The 19,903-nt window shown below is 42.5% G+C and overlaps 1 protein-coding gene across 1 annotated transcript in view; it reads left to right on the top strand.

Moving 5' to 3' along the window:
• The window catches only part of LOC147726646 (interleukin-31 receptor subunit alpha-like), a 672,471-nt gene extending 655,751 nt beyond the window's left edge, over window positions 1-16,720 (top strand). Inside the window, exon 17 of the mRNA XM_086960699.1 lies at window positions 15,683-16,720. Coding sequence (XP_086816825.1) covers window positions 15,683-16,213 — 531 coding nt within the window. The 3' untranslated portion in view covers window positions 16,214-16,720. The remainder of the gene's footprint in view (window positions 1-15,682) is intronic.
• Window positions 16,721-19,903: the final 3,183 nt, after the last annotated feature.

Raw genomic sequence — 19,903 nt, 5'->3', positions numbered from 1 at the left:
GAGGCAGGGGTTTAAATACCTGGGCATTTATATTTCAACCGATGCCCGGACACGATATGCGAACAACTTGCTTCCCCCTCTTGCACGCCTTTGGCGCGACGTGGAGGGGTGGCGCAAGCTACCGCTTTCCCTGCTTGGACGTGCGGCATTGTTCAAAATGATGTCTCTGCCCAGATTCTTGTATGCGCTTCAGAATACTCAGGACCCAGTCCCCTCTGGGTATTTTAGAGAGGTCGAAGGTTTGCAGCGGACCCTCCTCTGGGAAGGTAGACCACGGATTGCTATAACCAAACTGACGCTTCCGTGGTACGATGGCGGCATCGCTCTGCCGGACATTCGACGGTACTACTGGGCCTCCCAATTGGCCGCCCTTAACCATGGTTTCTACGGACCAGCTGATAGTCCGGGGTACGCAATGGTTCGGTGGCTCCTTGATGGAGGGAAATACTACAGGGCGCTGTATTCGAGATCTCTGGATGGAGGAATGACGGGCCCCACTAGGACAGCTGTGCACATATGGAGGGCAATCACAAAGGCACAGGGATGGAAGGGGAGGCTTACCTTGGCCACCCCGCTTTACGACTCAGACCTATTGGGCAAATTGTGGCACACAAAGGGGTTTGAACGGTGGGACCTTATTGGCATCTCTAGGGTAGACGACATGATGGCTAAAGGCGAGATAAAGTCTTTCGCCGCTTTACAAGCGGAGTTTCAGCTGGGAGCGACGGAATTCTTTAGATATGCCCAACTACGACACGCCCTTATGGCAGGTACTGCCGGAAGGTGAGAAAGTCCCTGAGTCATCCCCGCTAGAAGACAAAGTGTTGGATCGTCATATGCCGGACAGCGCCATTTCGTTGGTCTACAAAAAATTGATCAAAGTCCGAACAGACCTTCTGCTGAGTGTGAGGGACCAGTGGGTGCGTGATGGAGTCGAACTGGATGATGAGGATTGGCAGTATGCGGTGTCTTCTCCCAAGGAAGTGGCAATCCCAGCTAGATTACGCCTGGTCCAATTGAAAATTCTTCATAGAGTGTATGTGACCGGCCCCCGGTTGATTCATATGGGACACTCGGTGGATGGTCTTTGTAGGCGCGGATGTGGTGAACTGGCCACATTCATGCACATTATCTGGGAGTGCCACGCCATAGCCTCTTACTGGAGGCGTGTCCATGCGGTGATGCATGAGGTGACTGGTGTGGATTTGCCGGCGGAGGCCCGGCGTTGCTTGCTGAATGTGTGGGGCCCCACGGATTACAATAACGCGCAAACCCAATGGGTCACCCTGGGAAACATGGTGGCGAAACATGACATCGCTCAGAAGTGGGGCGCCCCGTCGCCTCCCTCTGTGGAACTGTGGAAGACCAACATGGATTGGTGTATGGTTCGCGAGAAAATGGTGTACGCGGCCCGGGGCAAGCCCAAGAAGTGGAGTATGATCTGGGGGGCCTGGAACGAATACAGGGGAGATATCTGTCTACCTCCCGACACTGCCCCATTGGACATACGACTTTCCCCCTAGCCCTTATTTCCAACCTGCTCATCATTTCATTGCCATCCTGGTTTTCTTTCCCCCCATTGTCGTCCATTTTGTACTGCTCAGGTGCACCCTGTGGAGAAGTGGAGAAGTGTGGCTCACTGGATAGAGGAGGCAGACCTGGAAGCAGAGGTCAGCCCGGGACCAGGGTTGAATTCCCCGCCTCGGCGGGTCTTGGGCTCAAAATCACGGACTCGACAATTCTCGCTCGGGTGCCTACTCGATTCATGGGTTCACACTCTGCGACTCTGGGCAATAGCTTGCTTATTCTCCACAACGGCCCCTCGCGGTGGGATGCCTGGCTTTCACCTTGTGGATACCCTGCCAGGGTAATCTCACAGGGGAATACCAGGATGGGTTCCCTAAGCAAGCGCTTAGATACCGGGTCGGTGATTTGCGCTATATAAATACATGTACATTTACATTTACATAAGGCCCTGCCCTCTCCTGCGTTGGGTATTGTCGCATTTATGTACTTATTCCTTGCCTTTTCACACTGGTTTTGGTGTTTCTTTAGATTCATTACCTCATAGGTTTGTCGTTATTATAACATAAAACTAAACCTGATACGATTTTATAACATGTACTGTGTGCACTAAACATCCTTCTTCTAACAATGCTGCCTAGCCTCCGGGATGTAAGGCTAAATAGCGGTGTGCCTTGATTTTTCAATAAAGGTTTTCCCAAAAAAATATATATATATCAAACAATCAATCAGTCAGTATTTGTTAAGTGTAACTACTAACCCGCAAGAATCTCAAGGTGCTGGGGAGAAGAGGAGCAGCAGGTCCTACTGGATGCTGAGGTTCAGTCGAAGAGCCAGTTCTAGAGATCCTTCCTGAATAGGGTTAGCGACGGGGGATAGCCTAAGGTGGAGAGGTAGGGTGTTCCAGGTTTTGGCGGCGAGATAGGAAAAGGATCATCCTCTGGTCCTGGTCTTGCAGATCCGAGGGACGGTGGCAAGGGCTTGTTCGGCAGAGCGGAGGCGTCTGGTGGGCATGTGGAATGAGAGGCGGTGGTTCAGGTATGCTGGTCCGGCGTCATGAAGGGCTTTGTAGGTGTGTGTGAGTAACTTGAACGTGACTCTTCTGTTGACTGGGAGCCAGTGGATTTCTTGCAGGTTCAAAGATGTGGCTGCATCAGGGGATGTTGAGGACCAGTCTGGCTGAGGGGTTCTAAATGTTCTGTAGTTTCCTGAGGAGTTTTTGGGTGATGCCTGCGTAGAGTGCATTCCTGTGTTCGAGTCTGCTGATGATGAGTGCGTGGATGACCATCTTTTTTGCCTCAGTGGGATCCACCTGAAGGTATTTTGAAGCAGGTGAAGAGTGTGGAAGCATGATGAGGAGACATCATTGATCTGATGGTTCATCAAGAGCAAGGAGTCCAGTATGATGGTCAGGTTTCGTGCATGGTCAATGGGTGTCTTCCCAACGTGGCGGGCCACCAGGAGTTTTCCCAAGCTGAGGTGTTGGGACCCAGGAGGAGGACTTCGGTCTTGTCCAAGTTGAGCTTGAGGCACCTGTATCTCATCCAGCATATGAGACGATGTTGAGTCCGTGGTTTGTTGCAGAGGTCATGGGACGGTGGGACTTCTGTGGTCTCACTGTTGGGTTTGACGAACTCCTTGATAATGGCGAAGAGTTTTTTTGCTGTTGCGTGCCTTGCCGTTGATTCTGTCTTGAAGGGCCATTTTCTTTGTAGTTTTGAGGAGGAGGTGATGTGCGGTGTGAAGGCTGCGTGGGCTTCTGGGGTTTTGTTGTTCTTCCATCTCTTCTTGAGCCATCTACAGGTGCGTCTGGACTCATGGAGGGTGGCAGTGAACCAACTGGCCTTCTTGAAGTGTTGCTTGCTGGGTGTTTTCTTGACAGATGCCAGCGTGTTGGAGATCCATCAGTGAGGTTGGGTGCTGTGGTATTGACGTCTGTGGATGTCGGCGGTGTGGTTGTGCTGAGTAAGGCGGTGGAATGTTCTTCGGTGACCTTTTCCAGTTACATTGGTGGGGCAGTGGGCGCGGTGGTGTACATGAGTGAATATGCGGGAACACCCAAGCTCCACCCATATAATGCCTCCTAGGACAAGGTAACACAAGGCAGCAAAATGTGCTTTTTTTACAAAGCCACGCTAATCAGAATTTGCTTTGCTTTTTAAATCCCAAAATAGATTTTACATTGGGCAACGCAAAAAAAAAGGATAAAACCCTTTTGCAAAATCTTAGTAAATCACAGCCAAGGGGTTTGTTTCATGGGATATTCACAGTCAGGGATGACTTGCAAGCCCTGCCATTCCTACACCTACTGTGTGGATTAGTTGTAAACAACAGCAGACCAATCATCAAAATGATTGGCTGACTCTAGTAAATTGCAATTGAGACTATATTTAAGACATCAAAAGGATTTGCACCTTGACTGTATGAAAAATGCACTGTTTAAAGTATATTTTTTAATATTGGTACCTCCAAGTGTAAAAAGTATTCCTTCACTCTTGATCCCCATATCTAGACTATGTACAACTGCACAAAACCTTTGAACATGTATACATCTACCAAAGTGTCAGGTTTAGCAATGTGAGATTAAAAATGAGGGTTCTTTTAGACTAAAGCACAAATATGTAATGCGTGGGCTACAGTCCTCAGCTGTTCCAGAAGTAAAAAATACTAAATGCCTAAAGCAAAAAATTTGTGTACAAACACAGAAAAAAATATGTATTTGTTATATCTAATAATCTAAGACATCTTTGTTTGTCAAAGACAAAAGGTCAAAACAATATGTACTTCAAATACCATTTAAAAGAACGCATGTAGGGTACCTCAATGATCATCACATTTCCTCATGTGTCCAACCTATAGCTCTGATCCTAGAACCTTGGAAACCCTGGGTGCAAAAGTACCCACGTAATACTCAGGCACACCTAATACTGTGGAGAATCAAGTAAACAAATATGTAGGGTGTGGAAAACATATTTGTTTGAGTGAAATAGAGTTTGCATTGTCTAAGTTGGGAATGGAACATACATAAGATTAAACATATTGACAAAAGTACTATCTTTATGACTGCAGAGTCTCTGCTCAAAAAAAGATGTGACTGTCTTAACTTTTTGCGTGTGGAGATTCCACACTCTTAAAGTTTGCTACTCGTAAAATACTTTTGTGAATAGCAACAATCATAGACTTACAGAAAAGTGTATGTTTACCTTTATGAATCAGGCCCACAGTGATCTGCTCAGATCCCTGTTTATTCCATGATTGGACTATTGTATTATTATTGCACAGAGTAGTCAGGCTTAACTTAAAGGCAATGTATAAAGTATGTATGCAGCACATAAACAATAATAAAGTGAAAGCACAACACAAAAAACAATCCAATTTCGAAGAATAGAGTAAATTTTTATAAATAAAATGTAAAACTATCTCAAAAAGCACAAAGCTCTAGCTGTGGTTGTCTCGTCGTGCTGGACCGGAGCAAATTCAAAATGGGGCATAGACCAGATACAGGGACCAGGTTAGTCCTGCTGAGAGTCGTACCTTATTTCCTTAATGTGCACCTTTGGTATGAGTTCCGATCAGGAGCTGTGCGGTGCTGCAGTGCAAAGTCCTGCATCAAGTTGTGTTGTGTTGCTATGTCAGTCCCGATCCAGAGCTGCAAGGGATGTGATGTGAGATCTTGCATAGAGGTGTGTCACCCTGCATCAGAATCTATGAGGGGCTGCGATGCGAGGTCATGGTTTGAGTTGTATGGCACTGCATCAGTCCCGAAGAGGCGACCAGTCAGGTGCTGTGAGGGGCTACGATACGAGGTGCTGTATCAAGCTGCGTCACACTGCATCAAATTTGATGGAAGCCTCAAGCAGGGAGGAGTACACTCTGATGCCAGCCAAGGGTCCAGGCAAAGGCCAGCAGCAGAGCTCAGGAAGGTCCAGTTGCAGTTCCAGGCTGGTCTGGTGCAGCAGGTCACTGGTCAGTTCCATGGATGCCTCTGAAGCTTGTTGTGTCTCTGTAGCTAAACAGGAGGTCAAGCAACTGACCCTTGGAGTCACTCTGGTTAGCATGGGATGAAGGCAAGCAGATCCAGTCTTTCTTCGCAGACTGCAAGGCAGTCCTTCAAGCAGCAGGCAGTCCTCTGGCAACAGAGCAGTCCTTGTGTAACTTTCACAGGTACAAGTGTGTTGTGAAGAGTGGCTCTGGAGGTCTGATATTTATATCTGGTGCCAGTCTGTCTGTGATGGTACTGTCTGTGCTTCCCCCTCATCTTGTTCTGGAAAGTTCTTCACCTTCTCCTGTCAAGGCTCCAAACTGTCTGGGGGTGACACAAGGTAGGCAGGCCTGGTGTTGCATTACTTTGCATGTGCAAGAGGCAAAGCTCTTTAAGGTGTAAGTGGCATTGGGTATGATCCCTCCCAGTCATCCTGCCAGCAGGGTCCATCCTGTCCTCATCCAACCCCCTTTTGTGTCACTGTCTGCGAATAGCTCAGCTGTTGGGGTTTCTGATTGCTTCCAGTCATGTAACCCCAGAGATTGGCAGAAGGCACAAATGGTTGGCAGAAGAAAATGCCAACATTCTAAAAGCGTTGTTTTCAGAATTTTGATTTGAACTCCAACTTTAGCATTGAAGAGGACTTTACATTATAATGCACTTGAGTGTAAACACCATATCCCTATCTGCCCCCAATCCAAAGTTATCACTTATTAACTCTAATGAGGTAACTCAGTGTTAGACAATGGGAGAGATAGGCCTTCCAGCTGCGAAAAATAACCTTAAGGGTTTTTCACTGCCAGGACTTGTAAACTTAAGTACACAAGGCCTATTTTTTAAATATAATGCACCCTACCCTAGGAGGCTTTAGGAACTACCTTAGAGGCACTTATATGTATTAAAAAGGAATGCTTAGGCCTCTTTACATTTTAATTTTGTCAGGTGGAAATGGCAGTTTAAAACTGCCCACAGGCTGCAGTAAAGGCTACTTTAGTGGGTGACACAGTGAGTGTTATGAGCCCCCTTGTATCATTTTATTACATGCCCTGGGTACATGTTTTACCAGTTACTAGGGACTTATAAGTAAGTTAGATGTGCCAATTAGGTGTAGTTCATTTTTACCATGTTTGAAAGAGAGCACAAGCACTTTAGCAATGGTTAGCAGTGGTAAAGTGCACAGAGTCCTAATGCCAAAAAAGATTAATTCAGCATAACAGAAGGAGTGAAGGCAAAATGTTTGGAGGAATACTACGCCAGCAAGGATGTCAAGGCTAAAAATCATCTATGCAGGTCTTTTCAAGAAAAAAATGTATGACACTCCATGTAATGCAACACCTGCTCTGAAATGTGTCCACTGGAACTCATTAAAACAAAGAATCAACATTCAGGATTTGTGCACCAAAGCCTTCTTTTCAGGAATAGAACTCAATTACACTGCACCACATTATGGGGTCGATTAGGATCGCGGACGGACTTGAGTCTGTCCGCGACCCCAGAGTATGAGGGAACGTCCGCATGGGCTGCGGCGTTCCCTCATGTGCGATTAGGATGTGACCGCCACCCTGGCGGTCACATCCTGGATATTTAACATTGCGGCGGGTGCTGCTTGAAGCAGCACCCGCCGCAATGTTAAAAGTGCATGTGTAACATTTACATGCACAAAGCGGCAGGCACCGCGCGGTGCCTGCCGCATTGTGCATGTAAATGCTGGGGGGTACCATAGGTACCCCCCATGTGCACCCCCCACCCACCAACACCCTGGGGGCCCGCAACGGGCCCCCAAAATCAAAAGTACACATGCTTTTCCACGGCGGAAAAACCGCCGCGGAAAAGCATGTTTTCAAATGCTTCCTAATTTGGCCGGCGGTGTCTGATAGACACTGCCAGCCAAATGAGAGCTTTTCCGCCGCGGTTGTAATCCGACCGCGGCGGAAAAGCAGCGGACAGAAACCAAGACCCACCAGCCATCGTAATGTGGCGGTGGGTCTTTGGTGAGCCCACAATGGATTTTCCGCCTCCTCCGGGCCGGAGGTGGCTTCCGCCGGCCCGGAGGAGGCGGAAAATCCTCCATCCTAATCGGCCCCTATGTCCTGACCTGGGCCCACAGATTCAGCCATTCCTCATTGTTCCTAACAGATACAGCTAAGGGAATGAGAAGGAAAGACTTTAAATATTGTCACACTCTATAGGGACCTCTATATGATTTAAAAATGCCCTCACCCACTAATAGTGGCATGCTTCATCATAGGTTGTGCTACAACACCCCCGCTCAGCCAACGCTAGAGGTGGAGCAATGTTTTTTTGGTAGTTACAATCAACAGTATCTTATTAAAACTACCTTAGGAGTGTCCCTCTCTATTTTATTTTGGACCCCCTAGGCAGGGTTAAAAACATATCATGAGATAAACTTGGGGTGTTATTACCCTGTCATCTCTTATGTTGTCATCTATCGTCACTCAGGGTCGTTGGCATTTAACAGGATAGTCACAATCACCAATCCTCGTTACCGCTAGTATGTAAGATATGCGGTGATTTAATATCATGCAGTGATCTTACTTGTCACCTCTGTTTATAAAGCCAGGAGTTTCCTATAAAACAAATGAAAACAACATACATCAAATTCCACAAGAGGGTGACTATATGTGGTCCTCGTATCTAAACAGTGTAAATTACGGTCAAGTGCTCATGTAGTAAAGCATACTCATACCTTCTGTGCCCAATATTACTTTTTCAATGTGAAGCACCAATCGCCACACGTGCATTAACATAGGTGGGGTTAAAATGTATACATCTATCAATGGAATCAGGCTATTGTTTCTTACCCTGGTAATTATCTCATCTCTCTAAAACTGGAGTAGGAGTGGGACCGTCACTCTGCAGTCACACACTGTGTAAAAGCAAAGTTTATCAGCCCCACTGTCATTGTTTGTCTCATTAAGTGTGTTAGTTGTTGGTATATTTAAGGCATTTTTATCTTTGAGTCAAGGGGTCATCCGAAACGGGGAACTAACCTGTTATTCAATGACCATTATGTCCGATGTGGACAAAACTGGGTCTAATCAGTGTAACTTAACTTTTTGAATTGGAGAGGCTTCAAAATTGCCAGCCTCTATTCTTTCAGCTTTTTTAGTGTCTCCGTACTTTTTGTGTATATTATGGGACAGTAGGTCATCAAGTAAAAATGCAAAGTCATTTTAATGTTAATGGACCATGACGTGTTATTTCTCCTTTCACTTATGTTAATAATGATCAAAAGAACTACTACTAGTGTGTATGCCTCCCCACATATGTGATTACATATGTTTGGAGGCTCAGAACCTGCCTAAGGATATCTCTATTAATTATACACATCTTAGAGCTCATCTCTGCAGCGTATTTACAAATCTCTAGTGGATCTATATGTATATGGGATGTCACAGTGGAATCTGGTCAACACTGTATGGGGTGTACCCTATAAACCCTGGGAAAGGATGTTACCACACTTAAGTATCATGAAAGTGTGCTGGGTAACCCCTACAATGTATGTCTCATAAGCAATTGAGTTGGTGCCAGGGGATATCATCGTTCAATCCCTTCTCGTGGCTCCATATTCTGTAAATCCATCTCTATTCTCGTTGGGAAAAAAAGCTCTTGATGTCTCTCACATTATGATTGATATTGGGTTTGTCTAAGACTGTCCACATGAGATCATTCACCAAATGGTTCATCTCTAGGAACTGTGTGGTTAGTTTTGTCATGTTTTTCTCACACTTCATATTGCTCTAATGTTCCATGATCTTTATCTTGACTTTCCTTTTTCTCATAGCCAGGTTGCAAGGGTAGGGGATGGGGGAAATGACATTATCGGAGTTACAAGTACCCGCGGACATTTTATAACCACATCAACAGTTCTTGTTGTCCCTGAGAGGGACATGCTTTGCATGAGCCACATGAATTGTGATCCACTACCAGGGGAAGATCTTAGACTCTTAGTTCCACCCTGGACCTATTCTCCTGTGGTCTAGTGTGAATCAGCATTCTCCTAATACTGGCACTTTTCTTGAATGAGAACATTGGAGGCTATTACCCAAGCCATTGGAGTTCAAGATGCGCCCTTTTCTAGTGACAAACCTCTTAATGTGATTAGAGCCATTGCTGAAAAATGTTACAGAGATATTTCTATTTGTGGTCTGTCATTGGTCTCTAATTGAGTGTATCTCGTGTTCTTTCCCGCTTTCTTGCGTGTTCTGGCACCCACCTGATTAGGATAGCGTCTCTCCCATAATTTGTTCCTGAATCTGTCTGCCTCTTGGTTAAAAGTGTTAATATCTGAACAATTCCTGTGAAGATGCAGAAATTGGCATAAGGTAGATTCTGTCTCAAAGATCTTGAATGGAACCTTTTATATGACAGCAGATTATTCCTGTCAGTGGGCTTGTGTAATCAATGTCCCATCTTGAGCCATGATTCTTAGGTAAAAGAAGGGAAGTGACAGATTTGCGATGGGTGAAATAAAATGTAGAAAGGGATTTCTGCTATTCAACCGGTCCAAAAATATTTGTACTGATTGCATGGCATAGTAAGACTGAAACGTTATCAATGTTATTCATTCCAGTTTTAAACACACAGCCTGAAGTTCCGGAAATATTTGCAGTGTGTAGGATTCACGAAATAATTAAGGAATAATTGTGAGTACCAATCACACACTCCCCCTTCTTTGTCCCCTGAACTGGACAGGACCCTCATTGTAAGTGAGAGCCGGGGTGGCCAATCCTACCGACACTCTTCCACTTTCATCACATATTACCTAACCCTATTCATTCAGACAACATTGCATGAATTTGTGAACCAACTCAGCGCAGAACATGGTACTGAAGCTCACCCAAACATTAGCAAGGGGGCATCTTTGAGGGATGTTGCACAGCATGCAGTGGATCTGATGATCTAGACACCATTTTACAAAAACCCTGAACCCTCCATATCATCCAGCAATATAGTGTATGATATATGAAATCTGAGTCACTTTTTCAATAGCTCAGTAGCTCTTTATTAAAATCAAGTTTTATATCTTGCAGTTATGAAGCCACATGTGTTTTATGTCTGAGAACTTGCAAACATTCTTTAGATCTGGCCACAATTGAGGGATTCTTCCAAATATTATACCAACATCTTCTTCCACCATTCGAGTCAGTTGCTGTATTGCTGCTGCTGACTTTGTTTTATATTTTTGATTTTCCTTTTCTTGTGTTTTTTTTACCTTACTATCAATAAAACTTGTAGTTTGATAATTTATCAGTGGATCAAATTATTGGTAAGCACCAATCACCAATGCAGAATATCTCCACCTTTGAGCTTTTTTTGTTGGGATGTTCATTCCACTAAACAAATTGGGGTAATTAATTCTCAAGTCACCTACAAAAGTATCACTGGTGATGGAAAATCTATACATTCAGCCGAGCAAATTGGGATCCTTTTACCCAATAAACTCTCTACCCAACAGAAAGTGACAGTGTTATTCATTCTGCTTGTCATTCTCCAACTCAAATAACTAAGCTCCAATAGTTTGGTGACTCGTGCCACTATTCATCTTGAAACATAATAGAGGAATTAGCACTCTAGAGTTCCTTATACTATGTTCCCTTCTTCATCTGTCATATTCTTTGAGTTAGGGACGATCAGAAAATAAGGTCACAAATCACTTCAGCAGGAAAACGTGTTTAGGGAGCTTTTTGCAATGGGTGGACCAGGCCAGTTTCCTATTGTATCTAATCTGTGGATAAAGGTCCAAATCCTATCCATCTATCAGGTAATTCTCAAAAGAACGAAACATTGCATGTATACTGCACTGCACTGCAAAGAGCACATTCAATGCTTGGGACCCTTCTGAGGTTTTATACTCACAACCAGAAGTGACAAGAAACTATGGGCCTCATTTATGAAAAGTGACGCATCTCTGCGTGAAAACAGCGATGCGTCACTTTTCACTGTGCTCTCCCTGCCACACTAACGATCCGTCATTTTTAAAGTATGACTCATCATGTCGCAAGGAGTTCCAAGTACGTCAGTATTTCTGACGTATCTGTAGGCGCAAAAGTGACACATTGCTTGAGTTTGTCACAAAAGTGACTCAACTTCAGCAATGTGTACTTTCACATGGGCAAGTCCCATGTTGTTAGTGCCTGCGTCAGTCTTACGCCTTCCATGAGGCAGGCGTAAAATGTTGACGCATTAGCATCCAAGAAATTGCGCAGTGAAATCTTATAGATTTCACTGCGTCACTTCTATGACTCTTTCTTGCGTCAAAACGCCCCCCTTGCATACATTATACCTGGGGCAGGTATAATATGGCACAGGGGTTTACAAAGTGACGCATCTACCTAGATGCGTCACTTTGTAAATATGGTGCAACAAGGCACATTTTTTACTCAGCTGGTGCGTCACAAAAAGTGACGCACCAACGGCGTAAAAGTGACTCAAGGGCTCATAAATGAGCCCCTATGCCTTCTCTCACTCTCCTGAGAGGTTTATATTACTCACACACCGAAAAGGACATGAACATAAAACGAAATCAGACTAAACATCGAGAGAGGAGAGAGAAACAGAAAATAGGGAAGAATAAGACTGGGCAACTTAATTCCTGGCTATAACTACTCAAACTGATAAACACAAAAGCGAGTCACTTTGGGAAAACCCTATGGGTTTTTAAAAATGCCCTCACCTACTAAATAGTGGCATGCTTCATCATAGGGCTGCAGGTACACCCTGGCACAAGCCAACGCTCAGGGTGGAGCGATATTATTTTTGAACAGTGTTTATGAAACAGAATCATTTCAAACTAGGGATCCCAAGTGCAGAGTACAAATAAGATTAAAACTGTCTAAGTGGGTACACGCTTAGACAGTTTTGGACTTTTCACACTCCAGCATAGGCTAAATTAGGGAAAGTGTTAGTTTTCGGAGGGGTCAGATTTACTATTTCCATTCCTAAATTGTTTTAAATATTTAAATATAGACCTAAAAAATGTAGAAATATTTAAAAGAATAACCATATTTAATCAATAGAAAATATTTCAATTGAAATCACAATTTGTATATTACAATTTAAAAAATAAATTGTTAAACAAATATTAAAAATATTTTAAAATAAAACACTTCTGTCCCTACAATGAACACAACTGCCAATTAAAATAAAAAAGATTATAAAAATGAAAACATATTAATAGTATAAAAATATATAAAAGACAACTTATTCTGAATAAATTATTAAATAAAACAAATAGAAATAAAATATGACATCAAATTAATTAACAAAATGTAATAATTAAATACACTGATCAATGAATCATCAATGATTTAATAGTAATATAAAATGTAATACATTAATACATTTTCATAAATCAATACATTTAAATTACATTTAAACATGTATACATTAAAAACAATAATTTATATTTTAAAAATCTTTCAACCCTACTCCCCTACAAACCCAACTACCTGCAACTAAATTACCGATCCTATAAAAACTTAAAACTATAATAAAATGAATTAAGCACAAATATTATTATACATCTAATAACTTAAAATACTCCTCTCTGAAGAACCTTCCCTGAGTATATACAGATATCATGTCTCTAGTATTACTTCAACCTAATTACAATACTATGGAAATCACCCACATGTCCAGAAGAGTTTGTGAAAATCTAGTGTCTTTAATATAATATAGAATCTCTAGCTGTGGTCCTACCTCTGCTAAAATACATTCTACATATACTTTCACCCTGGAACAGAAATCATCTGGAAGCTAAGGTCCACGTGACGTGTCCCTAGTAAGGTAATTCCCCTAAACCTTCACAGTAAATGAAATCCTTTATCTAACATCTCTAGGATAACTGCTCTACATGAATAACAACAGATACCAGCATGCTTTGCGAATCAGGCCCAAGAGCTATAGCTATAGTGCATTAAAACCCAATTACCTGCAACTCTAGAACTGCGTTGAAGTACAATATATCTCTGAAACAAATGCAGCCCACCCTGTCTGTGGGAGTTTAAGCCTTTTAAATTCTGACGAAATGGGCTGTGTGCGAAAGTAAATGAAAGTGAAGTTCAGACATGTGTTACATCAGAATAGGCACATCGAAAAAATTGATTACCACATAGAACAAAGTTCTAATATACCATCATATGAGTTACAACACAACTGCCTTGCCTTGGTAGGCTAGCCTATTCAGTTAGTAGACAACATGACAATGGGTGTGGTCAGCTGAGGGATCCTCTATTTTCTGCTTGATGCAAACCTAAAATGGGTCATCATGAGAAATGAGCATCACATGGAATTCTAAATCAATAGTAAGCAACATAGCTTTTGTTCTGTTATTTCTAATACCCATTGAGGGCTAATTTTAAAGGTTATTTCTTTCATTAATCCACAAAGCAATCAGACCGTATTAATTGCCATTGCATTTCTCACAGTAAGGAGTTGGGCTAATTCTGTTGTGGGTTAAAGGTTAACAAACAAAATAAGAAGCTTAGACTAGTGTTAGTTAGGAACAGGAAGTGTTAGTGGTTTCTCCAAATGATAAAATAATGTACCAAGGGGGTTTAAACATGAAATTTGCTTTCAAGGGTATGATGTTGAACGTTAAATCAACCTTTGGCTACTACACGGCTTCCCATCCAACTCTTTTGACCAACTTCTAATGCGGAAGAGGCAGATTACCCTAGACTGGCTAAAAACGTGTCTCACATTCTAGTTCTGGATAAATTTCACATGTGAACTTCAACTTGGCTGTAATCTACAGATAAGTAGTCAAGAACCGGTGATCTCCAGAACTCAGACAATGCTATAATATAAACACACTAGTGCTATTGAAGATGTATTTATTAACTGTGTCCGCAATCATGTTCATTGACAGGGCCTTTTTCTTTATCTGACCACTTTCCACGGAAGACAACAGTATAATACAAGAACTTGATCATTTGCTATGAAAATGTATTTATTACCCACCTTAACAAAACCACAAGAAAGGTGATTTCAGATCTATTGAGGGCGACCAGCAAGCATGTAAGGTAAACTTGAATGTATTATAGAATGAAAACCATTGAGAATCAAAATGGAGTTTCTGTACATCAAATGTCTCTCATATTGACATGCAATCATTTCGAATACATCTCATGTTTGAAACCAAATAGAAAAAGGATGATGGCCTCAAAGTAACTATCATATTACCCACTAGATAATTGTTAGATTTCCCTTAAAAATAATGTTTGTTTGCCACTATAGCTCCATATCCTACCACATAAATAAGTGGATGATCGTTAAAAAAACAGTAGTTACTAGTTTTCACTCCAAAGTAATGACCAAAATAAAAGACCTCCATTCTGTGTGTCGCGGTAGAGCAGGAGCGATGAGAGAAGCTCATGTGCCTGGACCAGCCGTCCAAGGGTGAATTCATCTGATCCATTGATGATATGTGCTGTTGCAAGCTTGGTTGTGTGACTGTGGTTGTCCCACAAAATGGCACTTTTTGCTCCACCCCTAAATCATCTCATGCATAATTGAGGAAGGAGGACAGAGGAAGGCCGGGCCCGTTCACCAACCTAATTGCTCATTGAAATGCAGCATGCATGGAAAGGCTATGCTGTCTCCGCCCTGTAGAGCAGAGAGGGCCTGTGATTGTTTGTATACATAAGGCTTCCCTGTGGAATGAAGACACACTCATTCCTTCAATGGATTCCCTTCTCATATAGAGAATGTAGAGCCTGATGGGCACAGCCGCCCATGACTGTATCATAATGGCAGATGTTACTACTACACTGTACTGATAAACAAAGGTTAGTTGGCTTTTAGTATACACCTTATATATTAGCATTGTATCCCTCCCACAGTGTGCACTATATATGAATCTTCAAGGGAGATACCCCACCAGTTAACACATTGGAAAGCTTCTTCTGGTACATATTTTTCTCTAACCATGATGAATTCTGAGGACTCTGTCTCATCATAGGAACAGTAGCATTCTTAAAATCGATATACAGAGGGTACAACTAACTGGATGGTTGCTTGGTGGCAAAGTAATATCTGTTACCAAAGATCAAAAGTTGGGTGAGGGATCTTGGATTAGTACTTGTTGGGGGTACATATTATTCTTCCATGTATCTGTAATGTTTCTGTGTATTCACTCTCTCTCCTTTATAGGCTGAAGAGGTGTATGTGTCTAGCCAGATGCTTCTGGAAGAATCAGATGGCCATAATAGCCTTTGCGTTGTTGAAGAGGATTCAGATGTATCCAGGATGTTGAACTCGCCAATTCAGGACCCTACGGAAAAGGAGACAGAATTAATTTGCCCTAAAATGATCAATTGCAGGAGAACAACGCTTGATGACTCCTATATCTCCGATGCGACAATCCTGAGTGAGGGGCAGGCAGCAGAGATTATCATTAGGGCACCCAGTGCTGTGCTCAAGTATGACTACTCAACCTTGGACTTCTTTCAGATGCTCACGCAGACCCTTCCAGCCCATTCCTCAGAGACCTGCCAGGTTGGCTTTGAAATGGATTTAAACCCAAAACTAGCAGAAGAGAATCAGCAAGGGCTCCCACAAATTCATGACTATGTAAAACAAAGCCAACTACAGAATATTGTGTTCACAAATACCCCAGGATGCGTAGAGCAGAGCTTTAATGCATCTCAAAGCCAAAATACTTTCTTGGTTGGCAACAGATAAAAGAACTGTCCTAAAGTTTTAATGTATATTTTTTTAATATTCAAATATGGACATCTAACACAGCTGTGCAAAGAAATATTGTACATGTGATGTAATGTAAACTTTTTATGTAGTTTTATTTTTGTACATGCACAACTTGACTTTTGCTTTTGCAGTTACAACATGCGTAGACCTCCAAATGCCCTAAGATGTGGAATTCAAAGTGTTTTTCATGAAAGTAAATGTGCTGAAATATTTTGGTGAGGTCATAACCATCACATTATTTTCTTTATACCTGTAACAGAGCAATGTACAGTAGTTAGGAATATACAATGAACTTGTACTAGAAGCACCAAATAAAGTTGGTTGGACGTTAAGCATAGTTAATTATCGTGAGAGAAAATGGGTGTCAGCAAAGATTATAAAATCATAGAAAATAAACTTCATTCTTAGAAAATGCCCACAAAGTTATAGAAACGTACATCTCACATCTGCCACGTTATTAAAGCATAACTCTTCTTGCAAACTGAATACTTTCGACTCTGCTTTAATTTATACATCACTATATTATACTTTTCCCCAGGACATGATCAGGTGGCTATTGGCTCCAAAAAGATTGAAACTACATTTTCTTTTATGTCCTAAATCCTTTCCATTCCGAATACATTTGTACCCCACACAGAGGAAGAGGACAGGCGCTACAGTTTCTAGTGAGCACATCACCACAATATAACGAAAGATCATATCAAATCACAAGCTACAAAAAAAAACTGCATATTACCACAATGCAAACTGTGTAAGGTTGGCCTGTATTTTTGAGTCCTGATGTGGTTTGTTGTTGTGCTTTTGTTCTGTTTTGTTGAGTTGTTTTGAGCACATTCCTGTGCTGTTGAGTGTGTTACGGTGTAATTGTGTGGCGTGTCATCATTTTGTTTTGCGCTACATTGTTGAGCTGTTTTTTGTTTTATTTCTTAGTTTTTCATTTTGTTATTATATTAGTGATGTGTTTTTTGTATTGCATTTTGTTGTGTTGCATCCTGTTTTGATAGTTTTGTATATAGTGATTTAAGACTGAATATATTTTGTTACATTTTTGCTGCACTTACCTATTGACTCCCCCGGTCCACCGCTGCCCGCAGTTTGAGTGGAGGGAAGCCAATATCGGCAATCTGCCTCACTTCCGGTCCCTCAGCGCGGAGGTTAGCAGGCTAGTCTGCAGTTAATCCTCCATAAAAACACACCGGCACGGAAGCTCGCCCTTGGACAGAGCTGACCACCAGGTGATTCATTTAACGTGGACAGCCACATACTAGGAGCTCCATCATTACGCTCCAGACGCATGTTTGACTGAATTGGGTGTTTTTAAAACTGTATATAGTGATTTAAGACTGTATATATTTTGTCACATTTTTTCTGCACGTACCTATTGACTCCCCCGGTCCACCGCTGCCCGCAGTTTGAGTGGAGGGAAGCCAATATTGGCAATCTGCCTCACTTCCGGTCCCTCAGCGCGGAGGTTAGCAGGCTAGTCTGCCGCTAATCGTCTATAAAAAACACCATGCCACCAGTCACGCACAGCGGACGTGCGCAGCGGGCGTGCCAAAGGCAAGCCCGTCTGCGCCCGTCCGTGCCGGGACCGGGCCCAGGGCTACCCCCCTGGCAGCTATCCACCAAACCCTTTATCTAATAGAGTCCAGTACAAAGCTGAGCAACTAAAAGCCTTTAATAAGTTACCACACACCTGTAACTCTATAGACTTAGGTCAATTGAATTACTCCCCTTATACGTGCCCCACTTGCCCTCTCCTTTTCATGGAAAACCCTCATTTACAATCTTCCGCCAATAACAAACAAAACAGGCCACCAAACATAATCAAAGCAGCACTTATCAATGTAAGATCACTGCCAAAACACAAATATGAAAAATATAACATCATTGAAAACTGGAATTTGGATATTCTCTTCCTCACGGAAACCTGGGGAGGCCATTCCTGTGGTCCTGATTTCACCACAGCTTCTCCCGAAGGTTTCACGAACATCAGACATGACAGGCTCTTAAAAAAAAGAGGTGGTATAGCCATAATACATCGCAAGAACTACAAACTACGAATGGAGCCCATATCGATTATTACATGTGAAGCGATCAACTTTACGTTTTTTACTGCTTACTCCAGCTCATTTAGAGGCATCCTGCTATACCGACCCCCAGGTCCACGCTCAGCATTTTTATCATCTTTCAGCCACCTTTTAGAACCTATAGCAGGGGAAAATAATTTTACCATCATGGGAGATTTTAACTTCCACTTGGAAGCGTGTGACGACCCAGATACGACCATTCTCCTTACAGAAATGGAAGCAGTAGGGCTAACACAATTAGTTCACTCCGCCACGCACTCTGCTGGACATACGCTGGACGGAATATTCTCTAATCTCAATTCTCTTTCTACAGAGAAAATACCCTCTTTAACCTGGACTGATCATGTAGCTGTATACTTTAACATCTCCCCTCCTACTCCTCCTCCCACCACACCCCCAAAACAAACACTTTTAAATCAAGGAAGAGTATTAAGCTCGCGGAATTCAACCATAAACTGCACACTATGCAGGAAATCATCATATCGAATCCAGACACAGCAGCCGCCTCATATACTAACTGCCTCCGGAATATATCGGACGGTATAGTTCCTACCAAGAAAAGATCCACAAATAGAATGTCCAATTCAGCCACCTGGTTCAATTAGAGCCTTAGGCTAGAGAAACAAAGCTGCAGACGGCAGGAACTTAAGTGGCGTAAAAACTATGATCCTGATGAAAAAATCTGCTACAAAGAATAATTAAGTAAATATAAACAAATGATCATTTGTCAAAAAAGTACATACTACAACAATCAAATCGAGTCAGCACAGGACTCAGTTAAACAACTATACCAGGTTGTCACACATCTAACGGGACAAGATAAACCCACCACTAGAGAGGTTTCTCAATCTATGTGTGGCGGTCTAGCTACTTATTTTCAAGATAAAGTTTGCAATATCTATTCCAAATTTAACAAATACACCACTTCTGTCTCTAATTCTAAAACACTTCCTGATTCCATCAGCCTTACTATGGACATCAATAATAAACCCACTTTTTAATCTTTCGACCAGGTTTCGTCGGAACTAGTTTGCGAACTCATGATGACCATTAACTCAGGATCCCCAGACGATCCTTGTCCTCCTTCAATATTCAAACTAGCTCCAGATATTATCAACCACACACTCACAGACATTTTCAACGCTATGGTCACATCAGGTGTTTTTCCATCGATAAGGAAAAAAACGGTAATCAAACCACTCCTCAAAAAAGTCAAACTAGATCCCTCCAATGTCACTAGCTACAGACCAATAGCATGTCTCCCTTTTTCAGCAAAAATTGTAGAAAAAATTATGAACACCCAGATCTCTGAATTCATAGACCTTAACAACTGCCTCGACGACTCACAGTTCGGATTCAGAAAGTGTCATGGCACAGAGACTGCCTTGATTAAAGCATCCGACGAAATCAGAATGATTTTGAACGGATTAAGTGCTGCGGTGCTTATATTGCTCTACCTCTCCGCGGCCTTTGACACGGTTGATCACACCACCTTAATCAACTGTGTCATAGAAACTGGAATATCTAAGAGTGCCATCTCCCTTCTCTCTTCCTTAGTGACCAACCGGGAACAATC

This window comes from Lissotriton vulgaris, chromosome 3_1 (assembly GCF_964263255.1).
Source record: "Lissotriton vulgaris chromosome 3_1, aLisVul1.2, whole genome shotgun sequence".
Lineage (NCBI taxonomy): Eukaryota > Metazoa > Chordata > Amphibia > Caudata > Salamandridae > Lissotriton > Lissotriton vulgaris.
Note: the sequence above shows the minus strand (reverse complement) of the source record. Positions and strands in the feature narration are given on the sequence as shown.